Here is a 22,009-nt window from a genome sequence, read left to right on the forward strand (position 1 = left end):
AAAGCGGGGTGTCACAATCTACCCCCCTTAAGGATGCAACGTCCTCGTTGCACAGGCCTAGCAACCTCCCCTGGGTTCCGTGGCAGGAGAGCGTATCCTACCTACCACTTAGCCCAGGGCGGGGCTCTGATACCATTTGTAACGACCCGCTCTATCTTAGTACAATATTATTCGCTTTGGATGCCCAAAGCCTATAGACTTCCCAGTAGGTTACCCATCCCTAGACTATCCCAGGACGAGCACGCTTAACTGTTTAGTTCCTATGCGCTTTGGCCCGCCCTCACGGCTTTAAAAGGCCTTGTACAAGTAGGAGAGATCTTTTCTTATAAACCATGACTTGCCCCCTCCCGACTGGATAGAGCCTGCTTCCTGCAGTACCATCGACTACCGGAAAGCGGGGTGTCATAAAGCGGGTCACGATCTGGTACGGCGAGTGCATGCTGAAGTACTCCAACGTGTCCATCTCCGCCACTCTGGATACAGGGTTCAATGCAATTTTGAACAATCCACAGAATTTTGCGAATGGGACCCGTTTTAGCGAAGTTTTGGGAAATATATTTATTTTGAACACTTTTATAAACGAGATTAAGGATTCTATATGCTTTCTTTTTTATGTCAAAGCCATTGATATCTTGTTAATTTCATTATCGATCCGTCCTATAATTTGAGTTCATTTTTGTTTAATACTATCTCCGTCTCAAAATATTTGTCCGATCTACAAAACGAGAATCAAAAAATAAGGCATTTCTTGCAAGAAAAAAAATTCAAATTCTTTTTATAAATTAAAAGAACTCATCGATATTTAATGAATTGTTGAATTTTTTTTATTTCTTCTTGTAAAATTTGTATTATTTTTATGTCATCGTTTTACGAACTAAACAAACATTATGAGATGGACAGAGTACATGTTTTTAAGTCAAATCTAAAGTTGTTTATTTTCGAAATTGGCCGCGGCAAAAGTTACGTAGATTTCTGGGAATTACAGAAGGTCCCTCTGGTTTCACCCTTGTCTCAAGTTCATCCCTCCAGTTTCAATAGTAACAATCCGAACCATGAACTTTGGCGTCTCATGTTCGTTCTTCTTGTTTCAATTGTAACAATCCTAACCCTCAACTTTGTTTAGCGTCTCTAATAGGTCAAATTGTTTAAGAAAACTACACAAATAGACTAAAATGTGCATATCCACCATTTTAAGGGGCAAACTGGACTTCTTAGCCAACAAGCCAGATTTACAATTGCCCAGGCCCCCGAAATAAGCACACCTCCGTATATTTGCCGAGCTGCCGTAAACAATTTTACCTTTTTGAGACGTCAAATGAAGTTCATGATTAGGATTATTACAATTGAAACTAGAGGGATCATTTTCAAGGTTGTGTTTCGTTTTGTAATTTTTTTGGGATAAAGCCCACCTTCTGTATAGGAGAGTTAAACCTCAACTTGTTATGTTAGAACCTAAAAGAATAAAGGAAAGCCCAACTTAATGAGTTAGGACATAAATGCAACTCAACAAAAGTTTAGTTCTGTATTACTACAATTTAAAATTGCGTTGAGCCTTGTAGTGAGTGTGACTAGGTGCCGTTCCATTTTCTATCTAAACTTTTTTTTTTTTAAAAAAAAGATAATTTTAAGCTCAAAAATCATGTGTTTACACAAATAATTTTTCTACCAATATGAATTTTGAATGATAGATCTCATTGAGATCTTTTAAACAGTGCAAAAAAAATTAAAAAATTATCTTTTATGTTCATTATATTTGAGTTTGAAATTACTTCTTTTTGAAAAATAAGGTTTTTGGAGAAAACGAAATGCACTCAAAAAGAGAGATGGATACAGTACTCCAAATTTTTAAATGAGTACTTATTTTTTAACCCCTTCAAGAACATGATAATTTTACATTAGTTCCTCCAAAATAGAAATTGAACTTTTTTTTACCATAATCCTTTCAAAATTCTAAATAATTATGCAGTTGGCTATTTGGATCCCTCTTTAGTACTTTTCTGCGTCTGCCACTAATTGTGGTCGAATACGAGAGGCCTTAACCTCTTGGCTTTGTGGTAAGAGTCCGACTATTCACACAGATTTTTTGTGCACATATTGTGCACAGATCACTGTGTGGGGCCTACTAAGGATCCCACACAAATGATCCGAGCCGTTTATTAAATTGAAAATATTTTTTCAAGAGCTCCCGTGAGAAATCAACTCAATCCGATACCCATAGGTGCTCGATCCATACATCTAAACTTTCATTCAGATTTGATCTGTGCACAATATGTGCACAAAAAATCTGTGTGAGTAGACTTTCTGTTGTGGTAATTTGATTTGGTTTTTGTCTTTCCTTCGCGGTAGATAAAAAAAAAAAAGATTTTTATCCTCATATCTAGTTTAAGTTTTGGCAAACCAGTACTTCACTAACTATTTGTATGAATTTCACTTGAAAATATAATGGACGATATTGACGATCAGACTTCGAGTGATGACTCAGGTAGGAAATTTGCCACTGCAGAAGCCAATTACTCACTCCTTCAGTCGGTGTACGGGTTAGCGCAATGCACGCCTAATATTTCTAATTCTGATTGCAATACTTGCCTTTGGAATTGTGTCTCAACTTTTCCGACTTGCTGTAATACAAACCAAGGAGCAAGAATTCTGTTTCCGAGCTGTTATGTTAGGTATGAGACGTACCTGTTTTACAACACCAACTTTAGTGCCGCTTCGCGTCCTCCTCCTAGTACAACTACTAGGAGCAACCCTGGTAAAACTTTCTTTTGTAGAGCATGGATTTAGAATTCAATTTTGAAGGTTTTAGAATTGTCCAATAACCGTAGCATAACCTTAGCAATATTGTGCTACTCCTGTCGTTCCATATTCTCTTTCCCTTCTTATTTATGTCACCAAATACTATCTATTTTGAAATGTCAAAAGAATTTTTTTTGTAACTCTCTAAGTCAATCCGTTACAGAGACTTTTAGAAGTGGAAAAAGTGGAGGCATATCTGAAATAATGCTATTTCGTTTGAATAGAAGCAGAGTTCATGTACTTCGCCTAAACTCCCACGAAGGACCAAGAATATGGGATTAAAGGCGATATTTGCAAAATGTTAGCGATCGTGGTGTTTAATGGATACAAGTTATTTGATGTTGACTCGTACTTGACTTGTCAAATTTAATTCGTGACGAGTTCGTTATCTTACAAACCAAGTCTGAACATTTTCCAAACTCGTTACTTTTTCGACTGAAGCTTGAACAATTCACTAAGATACTTGAGATCATGATCAGCTTGATTAATGCTTGTTTTAGAAGAATGTTAGACAAACCTCACTTTATAGTTTATTTTTCATTTTTTGCTAACAAGCTCATTGTTGATGAAATAATTTTTCTAATGCAGGAAGTGGGGGAGTCTCATTGGAAAAAAATCACTGCCATTGTAGTTTCAATTGGGGTTGCTATTATGCTTTTCATAGCAGGCTTCTGCTTCCTAATTACTAGGAGGGCGAAGAAAAAGCATAATTGTATAAAAGAAAACAATGGTAAAAACAAGGAAAAATTTCAAAACTACCCCCACGCTAAAGTAAAGAAACTTCTGGCCAAAATAAACTAAAGAAAATTTGTCCTTTCTTGTCTTGACCATTTATTCTTGTTTCAACTTTTGATTTGTCCAGTTGGGGATGACATCTCAGCTGTGCAGTCTTATGATTTGGATATAATTCATTTTGCCACGAACAACTTCTCAGACGATAACAAAATCGGTCAAGGTGGATTTGGTCTGGTCTACAAGGTATTTCTCGTTTTTCTGAAATTGTTTGAAATTTTCTGAAGTTGTCCTACATTGGATCTAAAAATTTCGGGGAATGTTTTGTATTATCAAGGTTTACTTCCAAATGGATAAGAGGTAGCTGTGAAGAGGCTATCTGGAACCTCATGATAAGCACCCAATATTGTAGATAGTTGGTGCGCTTAGTCTTGTTTTATGTTACATTAATCTGCTTTTATTTAGCTTTTATTAAGGTTTTGCACGTAAGGTTCGTTTGAGGATGTTTCAGGTTTTACGCCCTATCAAGGGTGATTTTGATGCCTTGGACATGCCTCGGGGGAGTCCAAGTTTCCAAGGCCAAGTGGCGAAGGGCAACCGTTCTCCAATGATCAAGATACTAGGAAGCATCGGGTGCCAAGCCTTGAAGCTAGAAGCCAATTCTGGAGTTAAGCTCCAGGTATCCATACAGCCGTTTTGGTTGTATCCATAAGGTGGCCTTATATTTTGGACAGCTTCCTGCGTATCCATACACCATTCTGGTTGTATCCATACAGCTCTTCTACGGAGTATTTCCAACACAAGCTTAACAGCTCGGTATCCATACAACCGTTTTGGTTGTATGGATACAGTTGGCTTTCCGACAGATTTTTCTGCTTTTTGAACTTTCCATTTATGGAATAGTTGCTACGTACTTTTGGGAAGTGCTAGGATTTTTGTTATGAGAGAAGGGTTGGATTGTATAAATAACACACACACTCTCTCTCATTCATTACCTAGATGCATTTTACTTTAAGTTTTTTAATGCCATAAATTCCTCCATAGCTTTTCAAGCTTTTCAAGTTGTAATTTCTCAAGAACACATTTAGGTATTTACGTTACGTTAATTTCTCGTGTATTAAAGTTGTTCGTATGCTTTGGATCCTTTATAAAATCAAGTTTATTTCCGGTTCTATTGGTTAAAAAATGTTTGTCAATTCTAGCATGCTTTCTAGTCTTCTTAATATGCATGAGTAGTTGATTAGGCTTGGCCACGGAGTGATTGACGCCCTGTGACTTACGTTAATCTTGCCCTTTCTCAACTAAATACTTGAGGTTCGGTATGGAAAATGAGCGTGGTTCGCTTTTTATGTAACAAAACTTATCGATGTTAACCTCTGGTGATCATATGCTTGCACATATGGTTCCGTGAGCTATGTCTCGACTCGTGTTTGCCAAGAGAATAAAAGAGCTCGCTTGTTCTCCATACTTAATTTCTAGTCTTTAATGGTTTCATAGCAAAATCTTCCGGTTGATAGCCTATGCCATGCGATTCAACCGTGTTTTCGTTGAGAATGGTTTAATGACCTAAGTTTCGGGCGTTAAAAACTCCAACGCCTTGCCGCTTGTTTAATCTAGTTAAAACTCATTTCTAGTCTTTTTCATAAGAGCATTTTTCACCTTTCAAAGCAAAACCAAAAGTTGGCCGTCTAAACGCCGCAAACCCTTACATCTAAAAATCCTAGCAAGCTTTAAAGACCATCCCTGTGGGAACGATACCGGACTTCCGAATATTATGCTGACAACGACCTAGCCCTACGCTCGGGGTAAATCAACCTATTTCAACGATTAGGTTGGGACGAAGCATATTTTGGCGCCGTTGCCGGGGATCTTTCTTATATAGCTTATTGGGAGGTTCGACAAACCATTGTAAGTATTCCATTAAATTTTCCTTTGTGCATTGTATACTAATTCTAGTGGATACCTCTAACCGATCACACTATCAACTGGAGATGTAACGAAGCTAGTGTTGGTAACTATTGCCTTTTGTTTTCTTTTCTTGCATACATATATATATATATATATATATATATATATATATATATATATATATATATATATATATATATATATATTGAGGAGGCGGCATAGCCCCTCAGAATTGTCTTGAGAGAGAGGCGGCGGCATAGCCCCTCCAGTCTATTTTTCTTATTGCAGAACGGTTCCATAGGTCTTAATCAGTCAAAGAGAAGGTTCATGCTTGTGGTATATCGTAGTGCTCACTCAAACCGGCTGCATCGATCTAGCTCTCCACCTCGTGTTCGAAGCAATCTTCAAGCTTACTCTCCACCAAGTAGATATTCTCAACCATACTCTCCACCAAGAACATCAATGGCAGATGAGGAAGCTCCTTCGGTTAGGACTCTTAAGGACTATTTGAATCCGGAAAGAGTCACTCAACGGTCACCAATTATTTTTCCACGCCCCACCACTGTTGCAAACACATTCGTGTTCAAATCAGACTATCATCGTTGCATTCCTTTCTTCCATGGGATGGAGCGCGAGGACCCATACCAACATATCCGGGAATTCGATGAAACACTCCAATCTTTTGTTACTGTGGATGCGCATCTTAACCAAGCTAGATTGAGGCTTTTTCCATTCACTTTGAAAGACAAGGCCAAGACATGGTTTCACTCGTTGAAGCCTCAATTGTTGACCACATGGGAGGAGGTTCAAGACATTTTTCACAAGAAGTTCTTTTTGGCTAGTTGAACCAAGCTCTTGATGGATCAAATCCAGACCTTTAAACAACGTGACGGAGAAGCTTTCCACCAATATTGGGAGCGTTACAAGGATTTTCTTGCGACAATTTCTCACCACAATTTTGCTTTGTATCAGCTAATTCACTATTTCTATATGGGCTGCTCATAACAAAGCAAGCAATTGCTCGACACTATGTGCTCCGGGGGTTTCATGAATAAATCTCCTAACGAAGGCTGGATTATTTGGATGAGTTGGCTAAGAAGTCTTTAACTTGGAGTTTCGAGGATGTAAGGGACAAAACTATGGCTAACCAAGGCCCCGGAGGTTCCGGGAAGTTTTCTATCAATAAGCACCAAGCTATTGAAACACGGATGGAACAATTGGCGAAAAAGTTGGAGAAGCTAGAATTAAAAGGGGTGAAGAAAGTTAAAGCGGTGAGAGCGATGGAGGAACTTTGTGTGATTTGTGAAACAACGGGTCATTCAACCGACAACTGTTTATCTATTCCCACTCTCAAGCATCACTTTAGCAACCTCAACCTTCCGATTGAAGAAGTTAGTGCGGTCAACCAACGGTTTGAATCTTTTCCCCAAAACTTCAACCAAGGTCAGAGACAACATCCGGGATTCCGTTGGAACAATCAAATTGAAGGAGGACCCTCTTAAGCCCCTCCAGCTCTCAAATGCAACCATGGCGGCCTGCTCAAGGCCAAGGGCAGCCTCGTTTTTCCCAAGGACCACCAGGTTTTGCACCGTCCGGACCATTTCAGGCACCCAATCTGTTTCAACCTTCGCCGAGGCGATCTTTGGAGGATACTCTTCAATCCTTCATGCAAGCTCAATCGAATTACAACAAGAATAACACCCACATGATGGGGGAGTTGAAGAACCAAATGGGAAAGATAACCACATCTATAGGGCTTCTCCAGCAAGAAAGGGGCAAGTTTCCTACTCAACCACAAGCCAACCCACAAGGCCAACTCCTCATTGGTAGTTCTTCCATACCACCGCCCGATCAAGCTCAAGCAATTATCACTCTAAGGAGTGGCAAGGCGGTTGACAATCTCGTTGTCAATCCGCCGGCTACACCTATCTTAGAACCAGCTTCGACATCAACAAGTTCTACAACACTTAGGGAATCTCCCAAGTCATCTCCGGAAGAAGACGGGGAATCTCCCGTGCAAGGTTCAAAGGAAGCTGAGACCACTCCAAGCCCATAGGACTCTCCCGTTCCGGCACCCTATCCTTCCCGATTGAAAAAGCCGGTTCCTCCATCCAAGGATGCCGATATACTTGACGTGTTCAAAAAGGTCAATGTGAACATCCCTTTAATGGATGCCATTAAGCAAATTCCTTCATACGCCAAGTTCTTGAAGGACTTGTGCACCCAAAAATGCAAGCTTAATGTGCACAAGAAGGTGCTTCTTACTGAGCAAGTTAGCCAAATTTTCCAAACGAATCTTGCACCTAAACACAAAGACCCCGGATGTCCTACAATTGTAATTACTATTGGGGGTAAGAGAGTAGAGCAAGCTTTTTTGGATTTGGGTGCGAGTGTCAATTTGCTACCTTATTCGGTGTATCAAGAGTTAGGTTTGAGGGAGATGAAGCCTACGCGGGTTACTCTTCAATTGGCAGATAGGAGTGTCTGAATTCCTCGTGGTATGGTGGAAGATGTATTGGTCCAAGTTGATCAATTTGTATATCCGGTGGATTTTGTTGTATTGGATACTTGCCCGACGTCTTCATCGCCATTGTCTACTCCTGTTATTCTTGGGCGGCCGTTTCTAGCAACCTTGGATGCTGTAATCAATTGTCAGAATGGGCTATTGAACATGTCCTTCGGTAATATGAAAATGGCGGTCAATATGTTCAACGTTGGGGTTTAAATGGGTGACGATGATGATTGCCAAAATGTCCATCTTGTGGATACATTGGTTCAAGAGCATGTAGATGAATTCTTGTTTAAAGACTCTTTGGAGGTGGCTCTTACCTCCGAAGAGGCCGCTTTTCTTGAATCCGACGAGATGGAGTCCCTCTTTTCCTTACTTAACGAAGAAGATGGCGATGAGGGAATTTGTGGAGTTGCACCGTGGTTCCCGAAGTTTGAAGAGTTACCCCCTCTTGAGCGGAAAATAGTTCCATCTAGTGTTTAGCCACCTACTCTTAAGTTGAAAGCACTACCGGACACTTTGAAATATGCGTTCCTGGGTGGGAGCAATACATTTTCCGCTGGTCATATCGTTTTCCCTTGAGAAACTCCAAGAAGAGAAATTGTTGGTAGTTTTGCGGAGGCATACAAAGGCAATAGGATGGACTATCGCAGATATTCAAGGCATCTCTCCTTCTCTATGCTCTCATCACATTTACTTGGAGGAGGATGTCAAACCATCGCGCCAACCTCAACGCCGGCTCAATCCAATCATGAAAGACGTTGTCCGAGCGAAAATTCTTAAATTGCTTGACGTTGGGATTATCTATCCCATCGCCGATTCTAAGTGGGTGAGCCCTATCCAAGTTGTTCCAAAAAAGGCAAGTGTAACCGTGGTGCCGAATGACAAAGGTGAGCTCGTTCTGACCCGTGTGACTACCGGGTGGCAAGTGTGCATAGACTATCGCAAGTTGAATGCGAGCACACGCAAGGATCACTTTCCTCTTCCCTTCATTGATCAAATCTTGGAGAGAATCGCCGATCATGCCTTTTACTGTTTCCTTGATGGTTATTCGGGCTATAACCAAATAGAAGTGGCCTTGTCCGACCAAGAGAAAACAACGTTCACCTGTCCATTCAGGACGTTTGCTTATAGACGCATGCCATTCAGCTTGTGTAATGCTCCTAGCACCTTTTCTAAGTGTATGATGGGAATTTTCAGTGATATGGTTGAAAAAATTGTAGAAGTCTTTATGGATGACTTCTCCATGTTTGGTGACTCATTCGAGTCTTGTCTTGCCAATTTGGAGAAGGTCTTAACGAGATGCAAAGAGAAGAATTTGGTTTTGAATTGGGAGAAGTGCCAATTTATGGTCACTCAAGGGATTATGCTCAGGCATATTGTATCGGCCAAGGGTATCGAGGTAGACAAGGCCAAGTTTGACCTCATTTCAAACCTCCCTACCCCAAAGTGCATTAAAGACATCCGATCTTTCCTTGGCCATGCCGGTTTCTATCGGCATTTAATCAAAGATTTCAGTGCGATCTCAAGGCCGCTTTGTCACCTTTTATATAAAGATGTTCCCTTTGAATGGACTACCGCATGTGAGCTGGCGTTCACTAAGCTCAAAGCTAGTCTCACCATGCCGCCCATTGTTCAAACGCCCGATTGGAATCTTCCATTTGAATTGATGTGCGATGCGAGTGATTATGCCGTCGGGGCCGTTCTTGGCCAAAGGAAGGACAAGCATCCGTGGGTGATTTATTATGCAAGCAAGATGCTGAATGATGCTCAAATGAACTACTCCACTATGGAGAAGGAACTTCTTGCCATAGTGTTTGCCTTGGATAAATTCCGTTCTTACTTAGTTGGTGCCCCGATCACGATTTACACTGACCATTCGGCACTGAAATACTTGTTCACTAAGCAGCATGCAAAGGCACGTTTAATTCGGTGGATCCTTCTGTTGCAAGAATTTGACATCACCATCAAAGATAAGAAAGGGGTAGAAAACGTGGTGACCGATCATTTGTCATGCTTGGATTTGAAGACCGTACTTCTCACATACCCATTGGAGACACTTTTCCTGATGAGCAACTCTTCGGTGTATCCCAAGCCCCGTGGTTTGCTAACATTGTCAATTACTTGGTTACGGGCTTGATTCCAACCCATTGGTCCTCTCATGAGCGCCGGTGATTCCTTGCCGAAGTGAAACGCTTTTCTTATGATGATCCATATTTGTTCAAGTACTGTCCCGACCAGATCATCCGCCGGTGTTTTCCTGATTCTGACCAACGTGGAAACCTATAATTTTGCCATACCGAAGCATGTGGGGGGCATTTTTCTGCAAGGAAGACCACCGGCAAGATCCAACAATGTGGTTTTTATTGGCCAATTTTGAACCAAGATGCTTATGCCTTCTACAAATCGTGTGACAGTTGCCAACAGTTGGGCAGTGTGACCCGGAGGAATGAAATGCCCCAAGCCAAGTTTTTTGTTGTAGAGGTATTTGACTGTTGGGGTATCGACTTTATGGGGCCGTTTCCGACTTCTTTTGGCAACTTGTATATTCTTTTGGCGATGGATTATGTGTCAAGATGGGTTGAGGCTATTGCAACTCGTACCAATGATCACAAAATAGTGCTTGAGTTTCTTAAGGAGCATATCTTGTCTCGGTTTTGGGGTCCCTCGTGCCATTATTAGCAACCAAGGTTCTCATTTTTGTAACCGGCCATTCGTCGCCTTGATGATGAAATATGGTATAACGCACAAGGTCTCCCTCGCATATCATCCTCAAACCAACGGTCAAGCCGAACTTGCCAATCGTGAGGTAAAACGCATACTTGAAAAAATGGTGAATCCTAACCGGAAGGATTGGTCTTTAAGGTTGACCGATGCTCTTTGGGCGTATCGTACCGCATACAAGACCGTGTTGGGTGCTTTGCCCTATCGGCTTGTATATGGTAAGGCATGCCACCTTCCGGTGGAATTAGAGCACAAGGCATATTGGGCTGTAAAATAGTTAAACTATCGTTTTCCCGATGCCGGAGTTCACCGTAAACTTCAATTGAATGAGCTTGAAGAAATTCGTAGAGATGCCTATGATAATACTAATATTTACAAGTCTAAGGTAAAGGATTTCCATGATAAGCACATTCAAAGGAAAAATTTCGAAGTTGGTCAAAAAGTTCATTTGTTTAACTCCAAACTTCATCTTTTTCCGGGCAAGTTGCGTTCCCGATAGATTGGTCCTTACATTGTGCATAAAGTTTACCCTTATGGGGCCTTTGAAGTTGAGAACCCCGTGAATGAGAATGTTTTTAAGGTCAATGGGCAAAGGCTTAAGTCATTTTTGGAAAAGGATCGTGTGCCCAGCTTCGGTTAGTAAGGGCAATGTTTCATTTCTTGTATATTTGCATGTTTGTGTAGTTTTGGGATTTCTCACTAAGAGATTTCATCAATGCATCATTGTATCGGGCTTTAATTAGTCATTATTTGTCGTAGTTTACCGTTAATGATCCATGCTTCCCAAATATGTCTCTATCGGGGGCAGTTTAGGTCTTTAGGTGCGACTTGATATTCCCGTGCTTTGGCGCTAGGCTCTGTCTTGTCTCGCTTTGTTTCGATTATAGGGAACGCTGGGCTCAATTGCTTGGCGAGGTCAAGCGGTAAATTTTACTTCAGGCATGATGTAACAAGTTTCGACGGTTTAGTATAGCCACCCGTGTTTTGTCTACTCGGTGAGACATGGGAAGAAAAGTATGACTCATGAGATTGCGTGAAAATTGGGTGGTGTTCTTTGATTTTTCGTTTGTATATATGTTTGTTTGGCGCCCGGATAACACAAGTCGGGCGGTTCTAATGTCATCTGTCCCTTAGTAGGTAGTTCGAGCTTAAGTCTTTTGCAGGGTGACGTGCTACCACACCAGCCTTAGTGGTTTGGATCTCAAGTCGGAGTGATTGAGGCATTCAGGAGCCCTAAGCATGGGTGCGATTACGTGTCACGGTTGTTAGTCCAATAAAATTTTGGCCATGACCCTGTGTGACTAGCTGTGGTTCTGTTGGAAAAGCCGAATGAGTCGACCTTGGAAGCTGTTTGAATGACGAAGAGGGACGGTGACGCAAAAACCTCCAACTTGGTCGAGGTATACGGGGGTTGACATTCCCCCGGAGGTACAATCTTTTGTTCTTTCCTCTCAATACTGTTGTTCTTCATGCTATGAGGACATATCATCGTTTAAGTTGGGGGGAGGGATATATATGTTATATATATGTTCATAAGACTTGTCTCATTTTTCTGCTTTTGGTAAAATTTTCAAATTTTTTGTGCAATCCTCTCTTGTTAGTAGTGATTTTGCTTGTTAGATACTTTAAATATGCTCAATTATGTCAATATGGCAAGAGTCATGTATCCCGTCGAATTCGGTTGTGTGTTTGAATCCATGTCACATGCATATACATGAACATTGATGAACAAGTTGAGCCTAAAAGTCAAATCAAGCGTTGTGCATTGCTAGAGTAGAGATTCGTTTCTTAAACATCCCATGCTTTTTGTTCTCATTTCCCGCATTTGCGTAAATAACATCTTTTGTTCATGCTTGAGTATTGTATATATCTTTCATGCATTTTGTTGGAGTTGTTGGCGTACTTAGGAAATGATTCAAGGCATTTTTGTTTGATTAAACCACATAAGAGTCTCCTCATCCTTGTTTTGAACCATAGTCCGAGTCTCTTCCATTTGTCAAACTTAGGTAACCGGATGTTCGGAGGATTGTGTGTCTATTGTTTTTCAGAAAGTCTACCCATACAGCAAATCTGTGCACAGATTGTGCACAGATTTTGTTGTGGGGTCCACCACGGGTTCCACATAAATCATCTGAGCCGTTCATTAAATGTAAAATATTTTTTCAAGGATCCCCGTAGAAAATAAGTTCAATCTGATACCTATAGGTGCTCGATCCAGCTATATAACTTTTCATTATCTGAAAATCTGAATGAAAAGTTAGATGGTTGGATGAAGTACTTATAGGTATCGGATTGAGCTTATTTTTTACGTGGACCCTTTAAAAAATGTTTTACATTTTATGATCAATTTGGATGATTTGTGTGGGACCCGTGGTGGGCCCCACAACGAAATCTGTGTACAATCTGTGCACAGATCTGCTGTGTGTGTAGCAGAACTCATAGTTTTTAATGTTTCAAGGAGGTTTGGGGGTGGTGTGAATGTGATAGAAGTGGTTGGGATGTAAAAAGGTGAAGAGTTGGTATGTGATTCCTTATCTCTCCTCTCCCACTTCAAAAGCTAAATTCCTGAATTTTCATATCCCTCTCAAAAGCCCTCGAAATTAGCCCCTCAATCTCTCTCACTACAAATCTCAAGACTAATGACCCTATTCCTCATAAAAAGATCAAAGAAATGATATGAAAGAGCAAAATTGGATTCGAAAGTGGGTTGAATATTTTGATGAGAGAATTGGTTAGACATATGGGCTAGCATACATTTCGGATGAAAGAGTCCGATGGAAAGGGGGAGTTCGATGCTCAATACCATAAGGAGCCGGATGAGGATGACGACTAGGTGTGGTGGAGTCGGTGGTAGTAGTTTTTCTTTATTTCTTCTTCATAACTTTGTTTGGTGTTTGGCCGATATGTGGCCATGCCTTGGGTAGTTTAGGGTCGGTAGTGGCCAAGGGTAGATGAACCATTCAAGTATATGGCCATTACACTTTTTGTAGTCCATTTCCCTTTGTATCCAAGGTCGTTATAAGCTAATAAAAGTCCTCCGTTGATCTTTTGTACACTAATTAACTCTATTTGATGCATGATTGATATTTATTGCTTCTTAAGCATGATTTATTCCTAGTCTTTCCATACTTGTCAATAATTAGATTCCCTTTCGTTCTAAGCGCTCTTTTGATAGCATGCGTAGCTTTTTGTCTTTGGCTATTGCATTTACTCGCTAGCGCTTGTCATGGGATGTATTTTGCATCATAATGTGTGAAAAAGTCAAATAGGAGTTGTAGACACCCCAATTTAGACTTGTCGAATTTCCTTAATTTGTGGCACTGAGGCTCCCCAATGATGAATATGGATCAGAACAAGCCATGTGCCAATTGAGACGTTGCTCCTAGAAAAATTTAGCCAAAATCAATTTCAAGCGCTCTGAAGCAGTCCCAAGCGCTCAAAACTGTTTTCCAAAAACCACTGGCCTGGCTCACTCTCAAGCGCTCGAGAGTGAAGTCCCAAGCGCTCAAAACCACTCCCGAGCGCTCGAGACCTCTCCCAGTGCCCAATGGGGGAAAACGATTCCCACTATCCATGCAAGCCATCATTGCACCGGCTGAGGTGAGTCAACACTCAACCTCAGTCAGAGAAGAAATCAGCTGAAGATTTCTTTCTTTAAAAAAGGGGTTTATTTCAAAAATCACTTGATTTTCAAAACCATGGGTTATATCCCCTATATATATACCATGTCTTGCAGCTAAAAAAAAAGACGAAAATTTTCTCTCTCAAAACTCTTCTTCTTCCCTCTTTCTTGTTCAAAGAAAAAAGGTCTCAAGAACAAAACTTCTTGCCCTACTCCAAAGGTCTTTTTTTCAAAATCATCAAAGAACAAAAAAGGGGGCAAGGAATCCAGGGCATTCTCAGTTTCTGGTCTTTCACAACTATCCAAGGAGCAAAGTGTCAAATAAAGGTAGAAACATTTCTATCCTTGGTTCAAATCAAGAGGTTGTTCTCCTTTCTGAGGGGGGTTTCTCAGCCTGTCCCAGTCCTTAATAGTGGTGCATGGTTGGGAGACCTTAGTGAAAAAAGCAAGAGCAAATAGTCCGCGAAGGATGTTTTCTCAAAATCTCTGCTGGAAACACTCTGGAGCGCTCCAGAGTGGTCCTGAGCGCTCGGGACTGTTTCCAGTCCCATGCATGGTATTTTGGTAAGCAGTAGGGTGGGATGAGATGCACTCTCAAATAAAATGGTTTTATTCTGGTATGCAGACACATAAGATCATTTTTCCTAAAGCACAAACGTTCCTTACAAATTTCAAGTAAGAACAAAGTTTTCCTAAGTTAAAAACAAGATCTTCTCTTGTTAAAAACTCAGATAAAGATGTTTTTATGACGATGCAGTGCCATTTTTCCGTTCGAGAGTGGGCTGGCATGCAGCTCACTCCCAAGCACTCGGATCCATTCCGAAGCGTTTAGGAGTGTATGCGTGCTATTGCGTTTCATTTTCCCAGCCTTCTGTGTTTTCCGAGCTTCTGCATGCATAGATGTGCACATTTGCTCTTTTAAAATTGTAGATCCGTTCGTGTAATGGCAAGGATACATGACTTGAAAACTTGAGGTCTCATCTCAGTTTTTCAAGTCCTCTACTGAGCCAGTGGTTTGTGTGACAGTATTTCATTTTGCATTCTTCACATTATATTCTGTCAGTACTAACAGAAAGTGCAGGTGAGGGTTCAGACACTCCCAGGCGCTCAAGAGTGCTCTTGAGCGCTCAAGAGTGAAGCCAGTAGCAGTTTATACAGCTTTGCCATCATGCATGTGTCCATCATCATTTCATCACTCCCATACACATGCACCAGTGTACACCGTTATTTGGCATCCTATTTGAGACTAACAAACTCTGCAGGATTTGGTCAGTAGCACTCCCAAGTGCTCAAGAGTGCTCTTGAGCGCTCGAGAGTGAAGCCAGTAGCAGTTTATACAGCTTTGCCATCATGCATGTGTCCATCATCATTTCATCACTCCTTGTACACAAGCACCAGCATACACCTTCTATTTGCCATACCTGTGGATACCTGCTACATGTTTAACGAAACAAAATCCATTTGAAAAATCCCACGAACGTTTAGTAGAGACCGACATCATGTCGGGCGAGGGAGGTGCCGTAAAACCCTTCCCCCCTCGTAACATGGCTTCCGAACCCTCGAATGATCTCTGGTTTTCAAATTCAAATCAATCAATTTTCAAATCAAAAACGGTTTCTCGGGTGGCGAACCATAAATCCCGGTGGCGACTCTTCAAATTTTTCAAATCGATTCGATGGAGCGGTATGTGTTTTTCGGGCCGCCCCGATCTCACCCGGGGCTGTGGTAGCCCACAGTGGCGACTCTGCCGGGGATGAAAGTTTTAATTAAACTTGTGAGCCAAGCTTGAAAAACGTTTGTGGGATTTTCAAATTGATTTTGTTTCTTTGTCTACTTCTTGTGTGTATATCTTGTGCAGCCCCGCTGTTGTGTTTCGGCAATCCTACCCGGCTTGCCGGTGATGGGGAATCCCGGAATGCTCAGCAACCCTCGACCGTGATGAGTCATCTCTACCGTTTGTACCATTATTGGGTGTACGCTCAATAGTGGGAGGTATACTTTGACTCTAGTCCGGGGAACCCATTTCAAGCCAAAACCGGCCTTTGTACATGTTTAGCAAGCCTTAGAACATTCCAAATTAGGACAGGAGCCTGCAGGGTAAGATTATGTGCTATATCCTGTCTATGTGCTGCATTTCATCTCACGTCATGATGCTGTCAGCCACGGTTCCACGGTTCCACGGTTCTCGAGACTTGCTCGCGCGGTCTTTGGGAGGTTGCCGAGACCCGATGAAGAGTCACGCACCCTTATGCGTGTTGTTAACCATATGAGTCCTCAAGCGAAAACCTAAGGGAAACTAAGATTTTGTTAAGTCCTTGACTAGTGTTCAATTAAAGAATTAACCAAGAGGAGGAATAACACGGAAGCAGAACATCGTGATACCGGCACAGTCCAGGCTAAAAGCAAATGTGCTGCTTACGCCACTTCGGTTATCGTATCACGTTGTTCACCCCGAGTCATTCCAAACCGATGGTCAATTTCTTGATGAAATTCTAGCCGAATACTTAACTTATTTTAGCATCTTTTGGGGGGAACGATGCTTCCTAAATGAGGATACACCCCAAAAATCTGAGGATCAAGGCAGCCTCTCAAATATTCCATCGTTTTTCAAAAACCAAAGTCGATGACGGTGATGGTGACGCACGCATTTTCCAAAGAATTATGCATAAACCTCATAAAATATAAGCAGGGACCACATCTGAGCGCGGTTTTTGCTTTGCTATCAGTGCTGAGCAATTGGGCCAAGGAAGAAGAATATCATACCCTCCTGGACCAGACCCTTGGGACAGAGATTAGAGCGACTCCAACTTCAGGCGGACTCCGCCGGTGCATCGGATCCAAGGGGGGAAATGGACCTGCTAATCGGAAACCTCAACCCAAACGGAGACAATCTAAACCCGAATCTAATCCTAAACCTCAACCTTAACGGAGGCAATCCAAATCCTAACGAAGGCAATTCAAACCCAAATCCAAATCTGCATCCCAATCCTAATCCAAACCCGGAACCGAACTAGGAAATCCCAAATGGAGAAATGAGGCAAGTCACGCAAGCTATTCAGCGTCTGGGCGAACGTACCGACAACCAAATCGCCCAACTCATGATGATGATAACCGGGGTTGCCCGACGACTCCCAAATCCAAACCCTAATCCAAATCCAAACCCTATTCCAAATCCGAACCTAATCCCAATCCCAATCCCAAATCCAAACCCTAATCCAAATCCAAACCCTAATCCAAATCCGAACCTAATCCCAATTCCAAACCCAAACCCTAATCTAAACCTGAATCCCAACCCGGAGCAGCCGATCCTTGAAGTGGAAGCCCCGCAGAACACCGAGATGGCAGCGGTTTTGGCAAAGATCACCCAGTTAGAACAGTCTGTTGCGAGAAACGAGAAGATTGCCTCGATGGGTTTTGACATCAACAAGCTTTGCCTTTTTCCCAATACGAAGCTCCCGGAGAAGTTCAGACCAATCGACTTTGCTAAATTCGACGGGACTGAGGATCCGAAAGCACACTTGACTGGGTACATCGGAGCACTGTCTATGTGGGGAGTAGAAAGGGACGCCATGGCCCAGATGTTCTCCCAGACCTTGGTGGGACATGCTCTTTACTGGTTCACCTCGTTGGATGAAAGAAAGAAACGCTCATGGGAAGACATATGTGCGGCTTTCGTGGCGCAATATGATTACAATATCCAACTAGAGATTACCACTCGGGAACTCGAATCTACAAAGATGGAAGCCAAGGAAGCCTTCGCAGATTTTGTGAAAAGATGGAGATCTAAGGCAGCACAGATGAAGGATAGGCCGGCCGATAGAGATCAAATCCGGATGATTGTCCGGAATCTTCAGCCCAACCTTGCAAGGCATATGGTGATGGCTCAGGCCTGCTCTGATTTTAAGACATTCTTCGATACAGGCTTGGCCGTCAAAGAAGTAGTTCAATTGGGAATCCTCGACAAACCTGAACCTCCTCCCAAAGCCAAGAATGTCTACTCCGGTAACAGCAGCACGCTGTTCGGAAACTCCAATTACACCCAACTCCCAAACACCTCCTCAAACACGACCCAAGCCGAACCCGTCAACCAGATTGTAACGCAAACCAGTCAACCTTGGTCCCAACCCCATGTGTTCGCCCAATTTTCAGCACCTCTCTCTGCAGTGTTTGAAAAGTTGGTCGAAAGTGATCTCCTCAAATCGCTTGCTCCCACCCCACTGCCATAAAAGCTCTCTGCCTCTCACAACCCCAACGCCTTCTGCGCCTATCACCAAAATCCTGGCCACCTAATCGACAACTCCTTCCGCCTTCGTCACACCATTCAAGACCTCATAGACAACAAGACTATTCCTATGCCTCACCAAAAGCCCAATACCATCTCCAACCCACTCCCAAAACATTCAAATGCCCGCACAAACCACATTTCCCTAAGTCATCCCTTCAACCCAAGCCCTCACATTATCCCTATCACCGAACCCAAGCCAATTGTCAAGATTCCGGCCGAGGATGCCATCTGTGCACTTGAAACGGTGGAATGGGATTTTCAAAGAAGGTGGGAAGACCTGACAAGCGATTTCCTTGCGGTGGAACAACGAGCCATTATCAGCGGAGTGTGGCCCGTATCAGTTAATGCGCAGCAAGTCGAGGAATTGGAACGTGGTGAGTGGAGACAAGTCTGGGATGAGATGATGGCTGACCCATTTGATGGATATTCCCTATTTGCTCTATTCTTGGAGCCTGAACCAGTCGAGGAATTTGACGAATGGGACCCGAAACCCGATGGGTAGCTCTAGATAGACGATTCAGACCCTCTTGACGAAACATCTTTGGTATACTTGTTCTGGGAGCAGAAAGAGGGACATGGCCCTGATCTGATGAACCCCCGCTTATTCTCCGGACTCTCCTCTTCGGCCATAATCAATATCACCAGGGGCTCTGACGCCCTCGCCCGTACCTTGGATCATGTCTTCTGTCCGCAGGAGTACATTATTAATGAATTCTTCCCACAACCGGTTGTTGAGATCCCTCACGAACCCCATATCTGTGTGCTATATCCTGAAGACCTTTGGGGTAGGACTGAAATGGTGAACGTATGGGTCGATGGTGAAGAGCTAACTGTCAACAAGGCCATGTTGGATGAAGGCTCTCTACAAGTCAATAACGGTAACAATGACAACTTCTGGAACTCTTTGGAAGAGGAGAACATATGGGATACCCTGGAGATGGAACTCTTGAATGAAACCCTGGAGAAGACAAAGCTCGACAAGGGAAAACGCAAGGCCAATACTGATCTTTCCGATTTCTGGGAGGATCTTCGGTGGGAATCCGTCCCCAAGGTAGTCAGTAATCTTACCAGAAGCGGTAGGGTATACCAGCTCGCCAACCTCCAGCAAGGGAGCTCGTCCCGAGCAGCCCCCCTTCAACAGAGTAACCCTCGCATTCCCGAGAATCCCGCCAACTTCACCCCTGTCTCGCCAGCTCCACGTCAAACTAACCCGCCCACCCACCTTAATCCACTTGTCAGCTCAGACCCAAATGCCTCTCACTATCGAAACTTAAATACCAACGCTGACCCCATCATCCAACAACTTCGTGAAACCCCTGCCCGCATGTCCATGTGGGGAGTATTGGCAGTTTCCCGCGTGCATCGCCGAAGGCTCGTCAACTCTCTCTCCAACCTTGAGGTCCCTTCCGACATAGCCCCAGAAGCTTTCATCGCCTTCATAACCCCAAACCTTGCCGAACACACTTTGTCCTTCACCGAGAAAGACCTCCCGCCCGAAGGAACCGATCATAATAAGCCTCTCCACGTGACCATGAAATGCTTGGGAAAGTGGGTCCCCGCGATGCTCATAGACAATGGTTCGGCCATCAACGTGTGCCCTCTCCGCACTGCTTACTGCCTAGGCCTCAAAAGCAAGGACTTTGCACCATCGACTCTGGGTGTCCGTGCTTATGATAACACTCGGCGTGATGTCATGGGAACAATCAACCTGGAACTGACAACTGGGAAGTTCAAGACCACCGTGGAATATTGTGTACTAGACATACCTGCTTCGTTCAATCTCTTGCTGGGGAGGCCATGGTTGCACCATTCTGACGTTATGGGGGTACCCTCTACGCTGCATCAGAAACTCATTCTAGGATTGGATTCTGGGACTCTTATCATCCACGGGGATTCTGGTATTCGTCCACACTCCGAAGATAATTCCCCGCTGCTGAAAATCATGCACAGAGAAGAAGATGTGGCCATGGGGGGGTTTGCTGTCATGACCTCAAAGGTTTGCACCATTCGGGCTGAAGATGGTTTCTTAGTGAGTTCCGCGGCATTGGAAATCATGAAGCGAATGAATTACCTGCCAGGCATGGGCTTGGGGCTCTATGAGCAAGGAGTCTCCGAGTTCCCTCATTTCCCCGGGAGCAATGAACTCTTCGGCCTGGGTTACGAGTTCAAGAAGAGTGATCCAGAGAAAAGGTGGCGCAACCGCGCCCGAGCTCATGCAGTCGGAAGGAAGCAGAAGGAAAAGGAGGCACCGTATCAAGGAGAACCCGAGCCTTTCATTAATCTTGAGACAAAAGTGAAATACCCTGGGTTTGAGATCTTCGCCAATTACACTTGGGAGGATGATAAAGAGGAAACTAAGATGGAAGAATTGTCCGAAGCACTGGATTGGCTTGAAGCCTTTGGTTTGGGTAGTCTCCAATCTCTGTTCGAAGGTGAGGAACCAGAGGGTATGATAGAAGACGCGGCTGTGCTCATGCTGGGAGGAGAAGATGAATTGGAAGACCCTTCTAAGCTCATTGTGGACGCTGTGGGCACTTATGAAAACTGCACTTTCATTCCATTTGTAACGCGCACTCACGACACTAGCACCGAGTCCGAGTCTGATACTGACTCTTCGTCTAGTAGTGAGTCAGAGTTTGTGCCTATCGGCCCTCCTCGTCGTAGCTTTTACTTTGAGTTCGAGTTAACTGCTGTATTCCCTCCCTCCGAGGAGCCTATCAATGAAATGAATGACGCCTTTGCTTACTTGCCGGATTTTGAAATAAATTGTTCGGATCCCGACGATGAAGGAATAGATTTCGATGGGGACATTCCCAAGGAAATCCGTTCCCTCATCGAGCGTGAAAATGAAAGGCATGCTCAGCCTTTAAAAGAAGAAATAATCTCGATAAACTTGGGTGATAAGGAAAACCCTTGAGTGGTTCAGGTCGGTTCCGGGCTGTCTCCAGATGAGCTTCAAGAGCTCACCGATTCACTAAAAGAATTTAAAGAAGTCTTTGCTTGGTCCCATGCAGACATGCCCGGAATCGACCCAGAAATCATCGAGCACAGGATCCCCCTCTATCCCGATGCAAAACCCGTTAAACAAAAGCTGAGAAGAATGCGGCCCGATTGGGTGTTAAAAATAAAAGAGGAACTAACGAAACAGATCGACGCTGGTTTTCTAATCGTAACTGAATACCCCACTTGGGTTGCAAACATCGTGCCTGTCCCGAAAAAGGATGGAAGAATCAGAGTGTGTGTCGATTTTAGAGATCTGAACAAAGCAAGCCCTAAAAATGATTTTCCATTGCCGCATATAGACATACTCGTTGATAACACTGCAGGGCATGCTTTACTATCCTTCATGGACTGTTTCTCGGGGTACAATCAGATTCTCTTGGCTCCGGAAGACAGAGAAAAGACTACGTTCATCACCGAGTGGGGAACCTAC

General features: G+C 43.1%; 1 protein-coding gene and 1 pseudogene across 1 annotated transcript; both read left to right on the forward strand.

Annotated features, from left to right (window-relative positions):
* The first annotated feature begins 2,334 nt into the window (after positions 1–2,334).
* Positions 2,335–3,495, forward strand: LOC131313385 (cysteine-rich receptor-like protein kinase 25). The gene is made up of 2 exons (XM_058341676.1): positions 2,335–2,752; positions 3,385–3,495. Exons 1-2 carry the CDS (start codon positions 2,443–2,445, stop codon positions 3,483–3,485), a joined length of 411 nt encoding a protein of 136 aa, XP_058197659.1. The 5' UTR covers positions 2,335–2,442; the 3' UTR covers positions 3,486–3,495.
* Positions 3,496–8,471: 4,976 nt separating this feature from the next.
* LOC131314022 (uncharacterized) lies at positions 8,472–19,078 on the forward strand (annotated as a pseudogene).
* Positions 19,079–22,009: the final 2,931 nt, after the last annotated feature.

Source organism: Rhododendron vialii, chromosome 13a, assembly GCF_030253575.1.
Source record: "Rhododendron vialii isolate Sample 1 chromosome 13a, ASM3025357v1".
Classification (NCBI taxonomy): Eukaryota; Viridiplantae; Streptophyta; class Magnoliopsida; order Ericales; family Ericaceae; genus Rhododendron; species Rhododendron vialii.